Source organism: Cnephaeus nilssonii (genome assembly GCF_951640355.1).
Source record: "Cnephaeus nilssonii genome assembly, chromosome: 11".
NCBI lineage: Eukaryota > Metazoa > Chordata > Mammalia > Chiroptera > Vespertilionidae > Cnephaeus > Cnephaeus nilssonii.
Window position 1 is genome coordinate 93,573,734 of NC_137082.1, and position 17,928 is coordinate 93,591,661.

A 17,928-nucleotide genomic window follows, 5' to 3' on the forward strand; every position below is an offset into this window, starting at 1 on the left:
AAGCCAATCGGAGAAAGACAAGCATCACATGATCTCACTCATATGTGGACTCTAACGAACCAAATAAACTGATGAACAAAAACAGACCCAGAGCATAGAAGCCTGGACAGACTGCCCCAAGGGCGGCATGCTCAGCGGGAGGGGAGCCCCAGCGGGAGGGGAGCCCAGCGGGAGGGGAGCCCAGCGGGAGGGGAGCGCGAAGAGGATAACTGGGAGGGTGTCTGCAGGGCCCGTGGCGGTTGCAGATGATTCCACAACAGTTCCGTTGAGGAGCTGTAGGCGCCCCTTTCAGAGAACACACATTGGCCATCGGAGGAGCCCACTGCGGGCCTTCTGTCCGTCTCCCCGACTGCACTCCGCCTGTGCCCTCTTCCGCCTCCTGGTGGCTGGGATCACACTCAGCCCCGGCGGACAGACCGCGGTCCTCAAGCTGCCACAGAGGGAGGGACCCAGGCTGTGGGTGGAGAACCAACTGCCCCTTTGGTGGACCTGGAAAGTGCTGGTGAACATCAGCTCCAACGGGTAACTGTCGGTCCAGGAAGTGAACCCCAGGAGCCCCAAGGGGGGATCGCCTGGTCGTGGACCTGCCAGACCAGGTGAACAGATGCTCCTGCAGACAGTGTCAGGTGGGAATCTCCCGGGAGGTTCTCACTTGAAAACCAATGTTTTCTACCCAAACAGCATGGCTCAGTGGTTGGGCGCTGACCTATGAACCAGGAGGTCACAGCCCGATTCCTGGTGAGGGCACAGGCCCAGGTTTCCAGTTCTATCCCCAGTGTGGGGTGTGCAGGAGGCAGCCAATCGATGATTCTCTCTCACCATTGAAGTTTCCCTCTCTCCCCGACTCCCTTCCTCTCTGAAATCAATACAAATATATTAAAAAAAGAAAAAAGGAGACCAGCCCCCAAAGGCCTCCTCCATCTTCCAATGTTTTCCGAAAGGACATGATTCAGTCACACAGTCCAACCTCTGGCTTCTCCAAGGCCCAGAGCCCCTGTTGATGTCCTTGTGACGGGATCCTCCCCTCCCCACCCCCAGAACGTCCCGTGCTTGGACAGCCGTGGCTGTTAGAAGCCACCCCCACGGGATGCGTGAGGTTAGGAAGGAGCGTGGGGTGGGAGAGAGTGTGGCTCTGTGTCCGAGGTGGGGGCGCATGGCGGTGAGAATACCCTACGGGATGATGATGTCCAAATTCCAGAATTATTGGTCATTTCCCTCCTGATGAACAGAGGCTATGTAGTCTCCTACAGTCTTCTCTGTTGGGGGCGTAGTGCTGGGTATAATCCTGGTCGAGTACGAGGTTCATTCTTTTGTAGATAAAAGCGACCCCTCCTTCCACTGACTCCTGCTAGCTTGCCATGTGGAGAGCTATTTATAGTGTACAAACCCATCCGCTGCCCTACTGGGTCCTTTTTGCTCTTTTGTTGTTGTTAATCCCCACCCGAGGATATTTTTCCACTGATCTCTTAGAGAAAGTGGAAGAGAGAGGGAAAGACAGAGAAATATCGATGTGAGAGAAACATCGATTGGTTGCCACCTGCATGTGCCCCGACCAGGGCCTGGGCCTGGGAGAAGCCTGCAACCGAGGCATGTGCCCTTGACTGGAATCGAACCCGGGACCCTTTAGCCGACATTGTGTCCACTGAGCCAAACTGGCTAGGGCTGGTTTTTGCTCTTAAGGAATTGATTGCCGCAATGCAGAACTGACTGGTGGCAGACTGTCCATGGGGAGCCAAGCGGATTTTAAGTTTATTAAATTGGCTTGTTGTTTACTATTTTATGAATATTACTAGAGGCCCGATGCATGAAATTCGTGCTAGAGTAGGCCTTCCTTCTCCCGGCTGCTGGCACCGGCTTCCCTCCGGCACCCAGGACCTGGGCTTCCCTCACAGCCCCAGCTTTGTCCGGAAGGGTGTCCGGAAGGACGTACGGTCTAATTAGCATATTATGCTTTTATTATTATAGATGTGTCTCCCAGATTGGCCTGCATATTCCTTCGGGGCAGGAATTACTTCTTACACGTGACCGTAGACCCCACACTGAGCACACACAGCGCCCACTGGTATTGCTCCGTATTTGTAGAAAACTGTGCTGTAGGCAGCACATTGAACAGGTGCCGAGGGATTACTACGGTTAACAGTGACCATCAAGGCACTGCTTCATGTGAGGACAACGTCGTAGTTTAAAGAGTGCACTGCACTAATTTAACCTCACAAATGAGAACCCCTTCACAGATATACAACTTTTGTATTTTTAAAGTGCTTTAAAAGGTATTTATTTTTTTAAGGAGTGGAAAAGAATGGTCTTTAAAAGGCTTTTTGTTTTTTGTGGGGAATGGTATTACCAAAAGCATATAGCAATTTGTTTATCTCCTCCAAGAAATGGGCTTTTATGTAAAACACATGGGTGGCATGAAGGCCAAACGGTGGGATGTGTGGTCGAGTTCCACACTGGATTTGCTATGGGGCCCATTCGCCAGGCGTCCTGCGTCAGGAACGACCCTGAGCAGGGAGCGGGTGCGGAGGTGGTCAGTGCTTTTCAGGGGGCAGTGCCTCTGTGTGATGGTTTGAGTTAGTGGTCGGGACAGCCATTCAGACTGACCATGCCCTGGACTTCCACGGCGTCGGCGACGGGCACGGGCACGTGGTTGACTTGAATGTTCTTCAGGCAGCCGGAAAAGGGGTTCCAGACGGGGGGCTCCGGGGCCTTCCAATCAGCTGCAACAGGAGAAGCAGAGACAGTCACGGGGCAGGTCACACGGTCAAGTGAAAAGTAGTCGGAGGAGAGCTGACGGGACCAGGTCTCAGCGACCCAGTCACTTCTTCCCTGTCAGGGGCCCCACCCCTCACCCCCGCCCCCGCTGTGAGAAATCAGCCCAAGGCTGCTCTCAAATTCTCCCAAGGAGATCCTCAGCCCAAATCCGTAGACAGTGACTAAAGGTGAGTGCTCGTGACGGTCACGGAAGGCCTGGAGAACCGTGTGGAGGGGCATGAAACCAAGAAGAAGGACAAGACTTTTCCGGGCGACATTCCAGCCGAACTCGCCCCCATGTCAGCCTGCCTGGCGCCGTCCTGGCCCCACAAGGCTCACAAACTCGCCAGGAAGTGTAATGCCGGAGAGGAGACCCCCCCAGCCCTTCCCGGTTCCCGCTGACCTCAGGCTCCGAGCGTGATGCGCCTCTGAAGAGAGGCTTGTAAAGGACCGGCTCGGGACGCGAGGGGCAGCGGGCATGTGGCCGGGGCTGCCCTTCAAGGTGCCCATTGCTGCAACTGGGTTTCCCCGGGGCCAGAGCCAGGGCAGCCCCATGGCCACCGGACAGACAGTCAACGGCCGCTCTGCTGGTTACCCGGGGGCTGGGCATCGCGTTGGTTGGGGTTGAAATGGAAATGTGAGAGCTGACAGGGGCGATCCGGGGTAGATGCCGAGTGGGGGGTTACCTGGGACGCCTCCGAGGTGCAGTGGCTCCTGGGTGCGGGCGGGCGGGAAGGGCTGCCGCCCGGCTGTGTAGCTGCTGTCTGCGTCCAGTGCCAGGTGCAGGACGTGCTGCTTTATGGTGACTGGAGGGAGAGCAGGCTGGTCAGGTAGGACCTGGGGAGCCCTGCCCGCTGTCTACCCTCGTGAGCAACCACTGGTTCTTCCCTCTCCCTCCGGTGCGGCCCGGGGGCATGGGGCTCGGGTTCAGCAACCTGGACACAAAGCAGCTGCTTTCTCCACGCCAGTGGTGCTTAGTGCTGCCACGTAAATGACAGGATTTAACCCTTAAGACGTGTGAGAACCACGTCATCACTCCGTCTCCCACGCAGGAGACCGGCTCTCCGGCCGACAGACCCCTTCTCCCATCTCAGGCCACGCTGCTGCCACCTGACCTCAGCCTCTCTCCCGGAAGACACGACTTCTGAAAGGTAACTCCAAAGACAGGCACTTAACAAAGAAACTTTTTATTGATTCTTAGGGAGAGAGGAAGGGAGAAGGATAGAGACAGAAACATCGATGAGAGAGAAACATCATCGATCAGCTGCCTCCTGCACACCCCACACTGGGGATCGAGCCCGCAACCTGGGCATGTGCCCTGACCGGGAATGGAACGGTGACCTCCTGGTTCATGGGTCAACACTCAACCTCTGAGCAGGCCGGCCGGGCTAGACAGTCACCTTTGATGCTCCAAATAAAACTCCTCCCATATTAATAATCCTACCTAATTGCAATGTAGTTAGCTTTCAAATTAGTTGAGAAAAGATTCGTTTTTACAAAGATACTTTAGTTAAAACAAACCAATGTCCACAACTTATTCACAAAATAGCGGTTTGATGTGAAAGGCTGTGCCTGCTCTCTGCCCCGTGGTTTGTCTACAGCGTTTGCCTTCGTCTTACAGAGTCCAGGGCTGGTGTTGACAGGGGCCCCTCAGGCACTCAGTCACTGAGAAGAACAGAGGCCTGAACGCTCGGCTCCCACACCTGCTTGCTTACCGTCTGAGTCAACCTCTGCAGGGAAGCCCTGGTTTCACCTTTTGACCAATGAATGGGTTAAGATCTGCCCTGGCCAATCAGAACTATACACATTGTATCCTCATTTGCATCTATATTGACCAATCAGAACTGCACGATTTAGAAACCTCATTTGCATAAAGTTGGGACCTAGGGCAGGGACTTTCTCTATAAAAGGTGGCCTCCCCTTTGCCTCTGTGGAACACAATTTAGGTTGTCACCTGCACCGGGGTCTCCCTGGCTGCACTCCTTTTGCTCAAGTAAATGCTTTGTTATGCTTTATTGTAGTCCAGTTAATGTCGGTTCGCCATCTTAACCTGCTGGGCTGACCCTGTCAGACACGCATGGGCTTTAACTTGGGCTGCATCTGGGACACTCAGGATGAAAAGGGGGGCTGGATGCCGTACCTGCCACCGAGTGCCACTGCCCGTCACACAGAGACTGCCTGGGTGTGACCGATGTCACCATCCCGCCCGCCTCGCTGTGCACAGAGGCCACGACCTGGAACACATGTGAATTCACTCGTTTAGTCAGCTAGTCCTCACGGGATGTTTCTCATTGATTTAGAGGGACTGGATGGGAGGGGAGAGGCATGCAGAGAGAAGCATCGACGTGAAAGACACACATCAATTGGCTGCTTCCTGCACGCACCCCCACCAGGGCCAGGCATCGAGCCTGCAACTGAGGTATGTGCCCTTGACCGGAATCAAACCCGGGACCCTTCAGTCCGCAGGCTGATGCTCTAACCACTGAGCAACACCGGCCAGGACCACACATGCATTGTCCTATTTCCTTAAGAAAGGCAGGTGGAGCCCACTTCCCTGCATCCCTCCTCCCAACCGTTCACCCCCACAGCCCAAGAGCATAGATACAGGTCCCCCTCCCACACCAGTAACCACGCGGGTCCAAGGCTCTGCAGGACCCTCTGCTGTGTCCCCTCGAAGCAGCTGCCAGCCACAGTCCTGCCTGTGCTGCTGCCTAAGGCCCTGAGCTCGTCCCTGCGCATTGGACCCTGCCCCCTGCAGGCCCCACTCGGTGGTGACTCGTTGACAGTGAAGATCCTCCTCAGCTGTGAACATGTGACGGTGGCTTGTTTAGGACATTACAGTGTGGAAGGCAAACATGTGGCGGAGGCCACACCCCCTGCTCGGGCCGCCAACTGACACAGTGCCATGAATGTCCGGCTCACAGAGGGTTCGCACCCAAGGGGTCCAGCAGTTACCCGACTGCATTTGCGCTGGGCCTGTGTCGGGGTCAGGCACTCAGCGGGGTCAGGCACTCGGCGGGGTCAGGCACTCGGCGGGGGTCAGGCACTCTGTGGGGTCAGGCACTCTGTGGGTCAGGCACTCTGTGGGGGTCAGGCACTCAGTGGGGTCAGGCACTCAGTGGGTCAGGCACTCTGTGGGGGTCAGGCACTCAGTGGGTCAGGCACTCAGTGGGGTCAGGCACTCAGCGGGGTCAGGCACTCTGTGGGGGTCAGGCACTCTGTGGGGTCAGGCACTCAGTGGGTCAGGCACTCAGTGGGTCAGGCACTCAGTGGGTCAGGCACTCGGCGGGGGTCAGGCACTCAGTGGGTCAGGCACTCAGTGGGTCAGGCACTCAGTGGGGTCAGGCACTCAGTGGGGTCAGGCACTCTGTGGGTCAGGCACTCAGTGGGTCAGGCACTCAGTGGGGGTCAGGCACTCAGTGGGTCAGGCACTCTGTGGGTCAGGCACTCAGTGGGTCAGGCACTCAGTGGGGTCAGGCACTCAGTGGGTCAGGCACTCAGTGGGGTCAGGCACTCAGTGGGGTCAGGCACTCAGTGGGGTCAGGCACTCAGTGGGGTCAGGCACTCAGTGGGTCAGGCACTCAGTGGGTCAGGCACTCAGTGGGGGTCAGGCACTCGGCGTGGGTCAGGCACTCAGTGGGTCAGGCACTCAGTGGGTCAGGCACTCAGTGGGTCAGGCACTCAGTGGGGTCAGGCACTCAGTGGGGTCAGGCACTCTGTGGGTCAGGCACTCAGTGGGTCAGGCACTCAGTGGGGGTCAGGCACTCAGTGGGTCAGGCACTCTGTGGGTCAGGCACTCAGTGGGTCAGGCACTCAGTGGGGTCAGGCACTCAGTGGGTCAGGCACTCAGTGGGGTCAGGCACTCAGTGGGGTCAGGCACTCAGTGGGGTCAGGCACTCAGTGGGGTCAGGCACTCAGTGGGTCAGGCACTCAGTGGGTCAGGCACTCAGTGGGGGTCAGGCACTCGGCGTGGGTCAGGCACTCAGCGGGGTCAGGCACTCAGTGGGGGTCAGGCACTCTGTGGGGTCAGGCACTCAGTGGGGGTCAGGCACTCAGCGGGGTCAGGCACTCAGTGGGGGTCAGGCACTCAGTGGGGGTCAGGCACTCTGTGGGGTCAGGCACTCAGCGGGGTCAGGCACTCTGTGGGGTCAGGCACTCTGTGGGTCAGGCACTCTGTGGGGTCAGGCACTCAGTGGGTCAGGCACTCAGTGGGGTCAGGCACTCAGCGGGGTCAGGCACTCAGTGGGGGTCAGGCACTCAGTGGGGGTCAGGCACTCAGTGGGGGTCAGGCACTCTGTGGGGTCAGGCACTCAGTGGGGGTCAGGCACTCAGCGGGGTCAGGCACTCAGTGGGGGTCAGGCACTCAGTGGGGGTCAGGCACTCTGTGGGGTCAGGCACTCAGCGGGGTCAGGCACTCTGTGGGGTCAGGCACTCTGTGGGTCAGGCACTCTGTGGGTCAGGCACTCAGTGGGTCAGGCACTCAGTGGGTCAGGCACTCAGTGGGGTCAGGCACTCTGTGGGTCAGGCACTCTGTGGGTCAGGCACTCTGTGGGTCAGGCACTCAGTGGGGGTCAGGCACTCAGTGGGGTCAGGCACTCAGTGGGTCAGGCACTCAGTGGGGTCAGGCACTCAGTGGGTCAGGCACTCAGTGGGGTCAGGCACTCAGTGGGTCAGGCACTCAGTGGGGGTCAGGCACTCAGTGGGTCAGGCACTCTGTGGGTCAGGCACTCAGTGGGGGTCAGGCACTCAGTGGGGTCAGGCACTCAGTGGGTCAGGCACTCAGTGGGTCAGGCACTCAGTGGGGTCAGGCACTCAGTGGGTCAGGCACTCAGTGGGGTCAGGCACTCAGTGGGTCAGGCACTCAGTGGGTCAGGCACTCAGTGGGTCAGGCACTCAGTGGGGGTCAGGCACTCAGTGGGGTCAGGCACTCAGTGGGTCAGGCACTCAGTGGGGTCAGGCACTCAGTGGGTCAGGCACTCAGTGGGGGTCAGGCACTCAGTGGGGTCAGGCACTCAGTGGGTCAGGCACTCTGTGGGTCAGGCACTCTGTGGGTCAGGCACTCAGTGGGTCAGGCACTCTGTGGGGTCAGGCACTCAGTGGGTCAGGCACTCAGTGGGGTCAGGCACTCAGTGGGTCAGGCACTCAGTGGGTCAGGCACTCTGTGGGTCAGGCACTCTGTGGGTCAGGCACTCAGTGGGTCAGGCACTCAGTGGGGTCAGGCACTCAGTGGGTCAGGCACTCAGTGGGGTCAGGCACTCAGTGGGGGTCAGGCACTCAGTGGGTCAGGCACTCTGTGGGTCAGGCACTCTGTGGGTCAGGCACTCAGTGGGGGTCAGGCACTCAGTGGGGGTCAGGCACTCAGTGGGGGTCAGGCACTCAGTGGGTCAGGCACTCTGTGGGTCAGGCACTCAGTGGGTCAGGCACTCTGTGGGGTCAGGCACTCAGCGGGGTCAGGCACTCTGTGGGGTCAGGCACTCTGTGGGGGTCAGGCACTCAGTGGGGGTCAGGCACTCAGTGGGTCAGGCACTCAGTGGGGTCAGGCACTCAGTGGGGGTCAGGCACTCAGTGGGGGTCAGGCACTCAGTGGGTCAGGCACTCAGTGGGGGTCAGGCACTCAGTGGGGGTCAGGCACTCAGTGGGTCAGGCACTCAGTGGGTCAGGCACTCTGTGGGTCAGGCACTCAGTGGGTCAGGCACTCAGTGGGTCAGGCACTCAGTGGGTCAGGCACTCTGTGGGGTCAGGCACTCAGTGGGTCAGGCACTCAGTGGGGGTCAGGCACTCAGTGGGTCAGGCACTCAGTGGGTCAGGCACTCAGTGGGTCAGGCACTCAGTGGGTCAGGCACTCTGTGGGTCAGGCACTCAGTGGGTCAGGCACTCAGTGGGTCAGGCACTCAGTGGGTCAGGCACTCTGTGGGGTCAGGCACTCAGTGGGTCAGGCACTCAGTGGGTCAGGCACTCTGTGGGTCAGGCACTCAGTGGGTCAGGCACTCAGTGGGTCAGGCACTCAGTGGGTCAGGCACTCTGTGGGGTCAGGCACTCAGTGGGTCAGGCACTCAGTGGGGGTCAGGCACTCAGTGGGTCAGGCACTCAGTGGGTCAGGCACTCAGTGGGTCAGGCACTCAGTGGGGTCAGGCACTCAGTGGGTCAGGCACTCAGCGGGGGTCAGGCACTCAGTGGGTTCCTGTGCGGGAACCGAATCCCCATTCTCTGGGCTGGGACTCTGAATCAGGTGAGTGAAACGGGAGACCTAGACTAAGTGTTGGTAACTAATTTACATGTAATTTGCATGTCGCTAGACAGGCAGACTGTTCTCGGGGATTTCCAGCCAAACCATGTGCCTTGGCTAGGGAGGCACAGGTCCTGATCTCTGTTACTCCGCGTCCAGAAGCTCTCACTGGACCGCTCCGAACCCTCCGAGGAGCCGCCTCCGCTCAGCCCAAAGCAGGCGTCGCTGCCCCCCGCCCCGCCCCCATCTCCCCCCCCCCGCCCCCCCAGCTGCGCACCTTGCCGGCCTCCAGGTAGACGCGCAGGTGCCTGCCGGGCTGGTGGCCCACGTGCAGCAGGACCCCCGTGAGGCTCCGCGGGCGGATGCTGAAAAGGAGCTTGAACTCCGGGCCCAACGACACCGAGTTCGCTTTCAGGGGGAGAGAGAGAGACAGTTAAACCTTGTCGTTCGAGAAAAAGGACGGAGCTCTTCAGGCTCAGAGACACCCCTCTTCCCCACACTCCTCACCTAGCGTGACGCGACCGCCTTCCCGGGAGAAATAAACGCCTTTCTCCAAAGGGCCCGCCACACAGGGCGACACCGCCACGCGGGCAGAAGGCGAGTCCAGTGGTTTCGAATCCACCTGGAAGTTCCTCAGGCACCCCACAAAGCTGCTCTGGGGGAGGCTCTGCGGCCGAGCAGAAGAGAGCAAAGGCATTACCCACAATCCCCGGAAACACGTGGGCAGCCGGCGAGGGGCAGGGCAGGGGCAGGTGTCTGCTAAGGCGGAGGTTGGGCCCATCCTTCCTGTTTCTGAGTCAGGCGGCCCCACGGCTCCACGTGGCTCCCACCACAGAACCAAGAAAACCGGGTACCAGACGTCGGTGGGCAGTCAGATCTGAAGGTGCCACCGACCCAGGGTTGTGTGTGCCAAGGCAGGGGCGTGGGGTGCGGGACCAGAGCAGGAGGACCGCCCAGGTCCAGGGGCAGAGTGGGGGTGGGGGAGTTTCCGCCTCCACTGCAGACTTCGCCCTCTCCCTGCAGCTACAAACCACCGAGGATTCCACGTGCTCACGTGACTGCTTAATGCAGGCGGCTGGCGGGAAAGAGGCCCACACACCCCACAAATAATAAAGGGTCCACAGGTCCCCTGCACTGTTGTGCTCATCGAATGCCTGAGACTTAAAATAAGACACAGGAGGCAGCACTGGGGGTCCGCGTGGAGCCTGTGCCTGCCCCACAGGGGCCCGGGGCCCGGGGCCCGGGGCCCAGGCAGGCGCCTCTGGGTCCTGTGATCCCTTAAACCAGGGGAACGTCCGGCCGTGGGGCCTGTAGGCCTGAGAGATAGATCACGGGGCCTGGCCCTGCCACGGCGTCGGGGATTGGATTGGATGTTGGGCCACCCGAGCAGCTCATGTCCAGCCGCGGGGCAGCCCGAACCAGCCCTGCAGGGCCCGGTGTCTGCAGGCAGCTTTCCCAGGAGGCGGGACGGGGATGGGGACGGCACCTCTGCGGGCTCGCGGGCACCAATCGATGGTTTAAAAGTCCGATTGGAGCGCGCGGCATTCTCAGTGTCTGTGTGAGGGCGAGGTGACAGATGGAGTGGATGTGCTTTGTCTACGGCTCTGAGCACAGCTCACCTTCAGCTTCCTGGACGGGGAAGATCCCAGGTAAAGAGACGCTCTGGGGCTGAGGGTGAAATTTCCCGGCAAACGTCCCTCCCAGGCCCTCAGCCCATCCACGACCAAGCGCCCCTTCTCCCCGTCTTGTCCGAACGCCACCTTACGAGGGAAGGAAGAAGGTGATTATAGTTTTGCCTCTGACAACAGCTGCTGTATTTTACTTCATGATCACAGGAAATGCTTAAAAAATATTTTTCTGGCCCTGGCCGGTGTGGCTCAGTGGATAAAGCGCTGGCCTGTGGACTCAAGGATCCTGGGTTCGATTCCGGTCAGGGCACATGCCCGGGTTGCGGGCTCAGTCCCCAGTGGGGGGCGTGCAGGCGGCAGCTGATCAATGATTCCCTCTCATCATTGATGTTTCTCTCTCTCTCCCTTCCTCTCTGAAATCAATAAAAATATTTAAAAATACATCTTTCTGTCCCTCAAGTAGCTTTAAAAACTCAGAGATATTTCTCCCTAGTGTTTTCATCACCATCACCATCACCATCATTTGTGACGTAACGTTAGGTGTTGAATAAAGTGAGCTAGGAAAGGTTGCTCAGAAGTGAACTAGTAATCAATCTGGGAACACAGGAAACACAAACACCCGAAGAGGCAAAGGAACGTGAACCCGGGACGGGTAGCTGTGCGGGCTGAGGGGTCACACGCGCCGAGCGGGCTCCCGGGGGAGGGCCGGGCCGCTTCTCTTCCACCAAGAGGAGAAGCGTTAAACCCGTGGCTACAAGTCAGGGTCCCTGGGCTCCACTGAGGCCTGAGCCCCTCGTGGCCACGAGAGGTCACTGACGCCCCAACGTGTACGCCGGCGGTGACCTCCGGCCTCTGCTGCCTGCTGAGCCTGGGCTCCACGTCTGAGGGCAGCCCCACTCGAGGATGTTCCCCCAGAACTCCTCCCCTGCAGCTCAGACCTGCTCCCTCCCGGCACCTCCTCCTCCCCGTCCTCCCCCCTCAGCAGAAGTCCCACTGTGGGCCCCAGAGACAAAGCCCATCTGGCATTTAGGGGGACACCCGGGCGCAGTGTGCAGCCTCTCGCCGCGGTCCGGCACAGCCCAGCCTCACCGTGTGCCACTGCCCGTCGTCGTACTTCTCTTTGCTCTTGAGCCTCAGTCTTTTCCCTTCTGCCCCCACGGCGAAGACGAGCCGCCCCTTGGCGAGGTACAGGGCCATGAAGGAGGCCGGGGTGCCCGTGTGGAACACCAGCCCTCCGGGGGCGGCCGTCCGCACGTCCACGGCGAACTGTGACCTGGGGGGAGACAGGCGGGGGGGAAGCAGAGTTCCAAGTGTTTCTCCAGATCTTGGAAGCTGGGGGAGGGGAGGAGCTGACCCCCACCCCCGCTGCTTAAATGAGTAAACTGAGGCACGCGCCGATGAAAGGCCGCCTCTGGGACGTGCGAAGGCCGCTGTGAGCTGGGAATGGCTGTGCTGGGCGACCCCTCAGCACAGGGGGGGACGGGTGGAAGCCCCACGGCCGCGCAGCCCGTGGCGTGCATCCCGCACCCGCGAGGAGGAAGTGGAGGAGGAAGTGGAGGGAAGCCCACTGTCCCCGCCTCTTCGCTTCCCAGTGCCGTAGGCAGAGCCCACGCCGAGATGCACTTTAAGTCCTCAAATTAGCAAGCTCCTCGAGGGCCATGTTCTTCAGAAGGAAAGGAAATCTACGTCTGTATTTGCTCAATGAAACCAACCAGACGTGACCCCGCTCGGTGTCCTCGGTGTCTGCGTGGTGGGGTGTGGAAGGGGGTCGGGGGAGCCAATTTCAGGCGGAGACAGACTGAGCTGCCCATTCCAGCGCTTTACGCCTGCGGGCTGGTGAGAGCCGTGGCACAAGCACGCCAGGACTGCTTCCTACAGGGCTCTCCTTCCGAAACCTGCCCACACCCCGAACGGCCTGCCTGGCTCGGCGAGGCGCTTCCCACCCCTGCGCCTCCCTGCCCCCTCCTCCTCCCCTTTCAGGGGACCGCGGCCCCAGCCCAGCTAAGGCCCCCCTGGCCGCTCCTGCCCCCCTTCCCCACAGGAACAGTCTCCTGCCCATTGAGCCGTGGGGACACCCCAGCCTGCAGGGCCTGAGGCGGTGGGCCCTGCGCTCACACGGCGGCCAGGGCCGAGCAGGGCTGGCGGCCAGTCTTTGGGCCCGGGACACGGTGGGCCTCCAGGGGAGTCACAAAGGAACGGTGGCGCCCCTTCCGTAGGTCTCCTTCCTGTCCCCTGAAAACGACAACCCTGGCTTCCCTACACTTGTTCCTGATGTATTAACGTCTCTGCTCAATCCTTCTTCCCCCAAAAAGATGCCACCTGTGAGCACAAAACGTTCAAATGTGTCTAAAAATGAGCCTTCAGGCACGGAGTCTACTGACAAGAACGGTTTCCCTCTAGTTACGGAATGCGGGGCGAGCGGCGATTGATCACAGGACTGGACAGCAGCCTGGAGGCCATGACCAGCCCATTGTTAGGGCCTGTCGATTCTAACCCAGAGCCGAGCTGACCGGCTCCGCCTCCAAGCAGCGCATGCACACACACACGTGCATGCAGACACACACGTACATGCACACACATCACATGTACACACACCACACGCGCACACACACGAACGCACACATGTACACACACACACACACACACACACACACACACACACGTGCTCTCGGCTGTGGGAGGGAGCCGCTCGGCAGTCCCGCTGTGTGTCCTGTGCAGCTGCGCCGCCCTCACAGGAGGGGTGGTGCCACTGTCATGGGGGACAGGCGCCCAAGGCCACGCCCGCGAGCTGCCCTGGGTGAAGTCACAGGGCCGGTTCCGAGCTGGCGTCGGGGCAGGAAAGTGAAACATACCTGGGTTTCAGCAGCTCCGGGGGCAGCGTGAATCGCAGGTGGCTGGTGGGACTGTCCCCAAACCTGAGGGCTCCGGGCTGGGCCTGGGTGCCGGGCGGAGGGGGGCAGGCCTGAGTGCTCTGCCCCGCGGGCAGGCTCCCTGGGGAGTCCCCGGGCGAGTCCTGCAGGGGCTGCGGGAGAAGCACAGACTTAGGGCTCATTATCCGGGAGAGAAGGACTCCTCCTGCTGAGCGCCCCCCAGGCCTCACTCTGGATCCTGAGAGGAACTCGGCAGAGGGGCTGGCCCCTGGGGAGGAAGGGGGAGGAGGGTGGTTCGGGCTCCACAGGAGCTGCTGGCCCTCCTGCCGGTGCCCCTGAGCCAGGGCCACCCAGAGCCCCGCCCCCAGAGCCAGCGTTTGGCCGCAGCACCCAGGCCTGCACAGCCCGTCCCGGGGCCCTGGGCAGTGGGAGGGGAGAGGGCAGGTACAGGTGTGGGGGTCACAGCCGGTCCCCACGTTCCTCAGAGGCGACCCACGCACAGAAGTCTGAGCTGCACGATGCTTTGAACTTCTGAATGGGACTGAGTTTTCTGTTGTTGTTGTTTAATTTAAATTCTTTGTTGTTTAAAGTAATACACTCGTCTCCTCTTTCCTCTACTGACCTCTCCCCGCCGCTCCCACCCCCAGCACAGGCCCTCCCGGGACTGAGATTTAATGCAGAAAACAACCATAATGAATATCAAATGTCACTAAAAAACTGTCGGAAGAACCCAAGACTCCCAGCCCCCTCCCCCCCCCTTTCTCTGCTGCCAAGTCCAGATCGCAATGCTCTGTCCATCCTTTCCCAAGGGGCTAGAGCTCAGCGGGGATCCCATTCCTCACAGTGAACGAGGGTTCATCTTGCTAGGGGGTGGTCCAGGAATGAACATGTGAACCCCAACTGGCCCTCCGCCGAGTATGGGAGTCAGGGTCACGTGGGATCTGGCCCTCACTGAGCAGGAGTCAGGGTCATGTGGGATCTGGCCCTCACTGAGCAGGAGTCAGGGTCATGTGGGATCTGACCCTCACCGAGCAGGGGAGTCAGGGTCACGTGGGATCTGGCCCTCACTGAGCAGGAGACAGGGTCACGTGGGATCTGACCCTCGATGAGCAGGAGAGAGCCACAGCTTCCCTCACTCTCCTTCCCTCCAAGTATTCGTCCTTTCCTCTCTCCAGACACCACCCCCATCCATCCCGCAACTGGAGGGGATGCCTCAGGGTGACAGGAACGCCTGCCTCTCCCTGGCCACCCACATTCAATCGTTATGCCCCGTGCAGCCTGTCTCTTAAATAGCCTTGAATCCATTTCCTCTGCGTCTCCACCACCGCTGTGCTAATTTAGTCTCGAGGTCATGCTCAGCCTTGCAGGACAAAAATCAATACATGGCCCTGGCTGGTTTGGCTCAGCGGATAGAGCATCCGCCTGTGGACTGAAGGGTCCCAGGTTTGATTGTGGTCAAGGGCACATGCCTGGGTTGTGGGCTCAATCCCCAGTAGGGAGCGTGCAGGAGGCGGCCGATCAATGATTCTCTCTCATCATTGATGTTCCTCTCTCTCTTTCTCCCTCTCTGAAATCAATAAAAACATATTTAAAGAAATAAAAAATTAGAAAGAAAACCTCTTTGACCTTTTGGTATAATCCAGCTGTTGATGACGCATCAAATCCACTTCCAGAGACACTGACCACTGTGAGGTCATGTGATACCCCCTCCCACCCCTCCTGCCCCTCCCCCAACCCCTCCAGGAGGCGGCAAGAAGGCCCAGGATGAGGTCTGACACTCACCTGGTTGATGTCGAAAGACTGGGCTCTGCTCAACCTGGTAGAGCCTTTGAGCAACATCAGGAACGGTGGTTTGTTCAGACTGCAGCCTCCCAGGGACACGTCTCTCTTGGAAGACTTGGAGGTCAAGTCCAGGACTTGGGGGCTCTGTGATGACCTGGGATGAGGGCAGGAAAGAGCCGCTGCCAAACTAGGACCCGGGGAGGGAGGGAGGCACCAGGCAGGGGGCGGGGCTCCAAGCCCCACACTCTCACTGTCCCGGTCCTGGGCAGCCTCTCACCCACCTGCACCTCCTACCTTTATTTATTTATTTATTTACATTGACTTCAGAGAGGAAGGGAGAGGGAGAGAGAGAGAGAGAGAGAGAGAGAGAGAGAACAACATCAACGATGAGAGAGAATCATGGATCGCCTGCCTCCTGCACGCCCCACACTGGGGATCGAGCCTGCAAACTGGGCATGAGCCCTGACCTGAATCGAACCCGGGACCTTTCAGTCCGTGGGCTGTCGCTCTATCTGCTGAGCCAAACCAGCTAGGGCGGAACCTCCTACCTTTAATAGAAGACGAGGATGTGCTGTGCCCACCTCTGCGTTCCCCAAAACGTCTCTCCTCAAAGCAGAAGGGCCTGGGACATTTTCATTTTCCTGGGCCTCCCTCTCCCCTGGGCAGGGCATTGCTTCTCATCTAAACATCATCATTTTGGCCCGGCCGGCGTGGCTCAGGGTTGAGCATTGATCTATGAACCAGGAGGTCAGGGTTCGACTCCTGCTCAGGGCACATGCCTGGGTGGCGGGCTCAATCCCGTGTGGGTATGCAGGAGGCAGCTGATCAACCATTCTCCCTCTTCATTGATGTTTCTCTCTCTCTCCCTTCCTCTCTAAAGTCAATAAGAACTTATTTAAAGAAAAAACAAAAACAATCACTTTGATCCGAAGGAAAGAACGTTAGACATTTGCAGCGAGCACCAGGCTCTGCTCTCTCCCGGGAGCGTCACGCCTGATGCCGCGGTGGTCTGGCGGCCTAGCACTGCCCTGGGCCATGCAGCTCCTCGGCCCTGGCGCCTGGAGAACTGAGTCACCCGAAGGGTGCGATCTTGACTACAATGAGGTAACCCTCGGGGTGAGTATTTCCAGAAGCACCACCCGAAACGCAATCTTATTTGGACCTTCCCGAGGTGAGGTGCCCCCCCCAGGAAGGCTGGCTGTTGCTGGTTGTTTTTAAAGGCTCGGTTGTGCCAAAGAAGTCGTTTTTTTAAAGTCTGTGGGAATCTGACTCCACTAACCAACCAGGGGCATGCCCTCCGCGACACAGGCCGCGGGCATCGCACGGAGGAAGGGCACGCACCTCTGGACGAACACGTTGCTGATGCAGCCCTCGAAGTCGCTCCCGCCCAGACGCAGGGACCGCTGGGAGCCGGGGGAGCCGGGCAGCCTCTGGTCACTTTTCAGCAGCTGGTCATCGATGAGCAGCCGCAGTCTGAAGGGGAGAGAGCAGAGCAGGGTGAGATGTGCTGGGAAAGGTTGTTGCCCGCGGCCGGCTGACTGTCTTCAGTCCAGACTCAGAGTCTTTGCGTAAAACAACGCGTTAAACTGGACTTGTTTTCAGAGCATTTACCTTTGTTCCATGTGTTTCTCCCTCACCTGTTTGTATTGAAGCTTCTACACACACGCAAAGTGCGTGCATCATAAGCGGACAGCTCACTGGGTTTGGCAATGTGAATACGCCCATGTCCCTGGCACCCCAGTGAGAGCTGACCAGCACCCCAGGAACTGCGCTGTCACAGAAAGCTGTAGCACGTCCTTTTTGAGTGTACCACAGTTTATTGATCCACCCGATGCTGATTAATTTTTAATGAGGAAGTTGATGTAGAACCAGGAAGAAGGCCTGTACTTACTAGTGAAGCAGTCTCGGCCTTCAGGACAAATAGCTCACATGAAAGGGTGCGAGAAGATCCCACGAGACGGAGGAAAGGCAGAATCTCAGAGCTCCAGCGGGCGGGCCCCCCACTCACCCAGCGCTGTCGCTCATCACAGACACGTGGTGCAGGGAGCCATCTGAGTACTTCCCCGGAGACTTAAAAATCGGGCGGCTGCTGTCCCTGGTGCTGACTTCAATGTGCCCATCTTCCAGGGCGACCTGCAGGCTGCTTGTCTGAAATCATTGTAGAATATACCCATCAGTGCAATGACTTTACACTTAAGGATTATACATGTATCAATACTGAATTTATTATGAAAACTAGGTATAGCCCGGCCGGCATGGCTCAGTGGTTGAGCGTCGACCTATGAACCAAGAGGACACAGTTCCATGCCTGGTTAGGGCACATGCCCGGTTTCAGGCTCCATCCCCAGTGTGGGGCGTGCAGGAGGCAGCCAATTGATGCTGATGTTTCTCTCTCACCTATGTTTCTATCTCTCTATCCCTCTCCCTTCCTCTCTCTAAAATCAATAAAAACCTATTTTAAAAAATTATGTATAAAAACAGGGTGTTTTGACACAAATGTTTTGATTTTGTTATTTTGATCTAAAGACTATTTTTAAATATTTTAACTCCATGTTTATGAATATAAGAATCTTATGCAAATTATTTCAACACTAATGAATTTATCAAACGCATTTTATGGGTCTACATTCATAAACCAATTTAATTCCTCCATCAGTTACACAAAACAGTT

The 17,928-nt window shown here is 58.5% G+C and overlaps 1 protein-coding gene across 3 annotated transcripts in view; it reads right to left on the bottom strand.

The window, feature by feature from the left end:
• Window positions 1-1,990: 1,990 nt before the first annotated feature.
• The window catches only part of LAMA3 (laminin subunit alpha 3), a 142,242-nt gene continuing 126,304 nt past the window's right edge, over window positions 1,991-17,928 (bottom strand). For 2 of the 3 annotated variants that reach the window (XM_079784239.1, XM_079784240.1), the window contains 11 exons: window positions 17,266-17,405; window positions 16,599-16,730; window positions 15,258-15,411; window positions 13,458-13,627; window positions 11,695-11,878; window positions 10,597-10,737; window positions 9,485-9,644; window positions 9,255-9,385; window positions 4,892-4,985; window positions 3,438-3,557; window positions 1,991-2,717 (listed from right to left, as the gene is read on the bottom strand). In XM_079784239.1, coding sequence (XP_079640365.1) covers window positions 2,572-2,717; window positions 3,438-3,557; window positions 4,892-4,985; window positions 9,255-9,385; window positions 9,485-9,644; window positions 10,597-10,737; window positions 11,695-11,878; window positions 13,458-13,627; window positions 15,258-15,411; window positions 16,599-16,730; window positions 17,266-17,405 — 1,572 coding nt within the window. In that variant the 3' untranslated portion in view covers window positions 1,991-2,571. The remainder of the gene's footprint in view (window positions 2,718-3,437; window positions 3,558-4,891; window positions 4,986-9,254; window positions 9,386-9,484; window positions 9,645-10,596; window positions 10,738-11,694; window positions 11,879-13,457; window positions 13,628-15,257; window positions 15,412-16,598; window positions 16,731-17,265; window positions 17,406-17,928) is intronic. The other variant, XM_079784241.1, reaches the window with a different exon arrangement.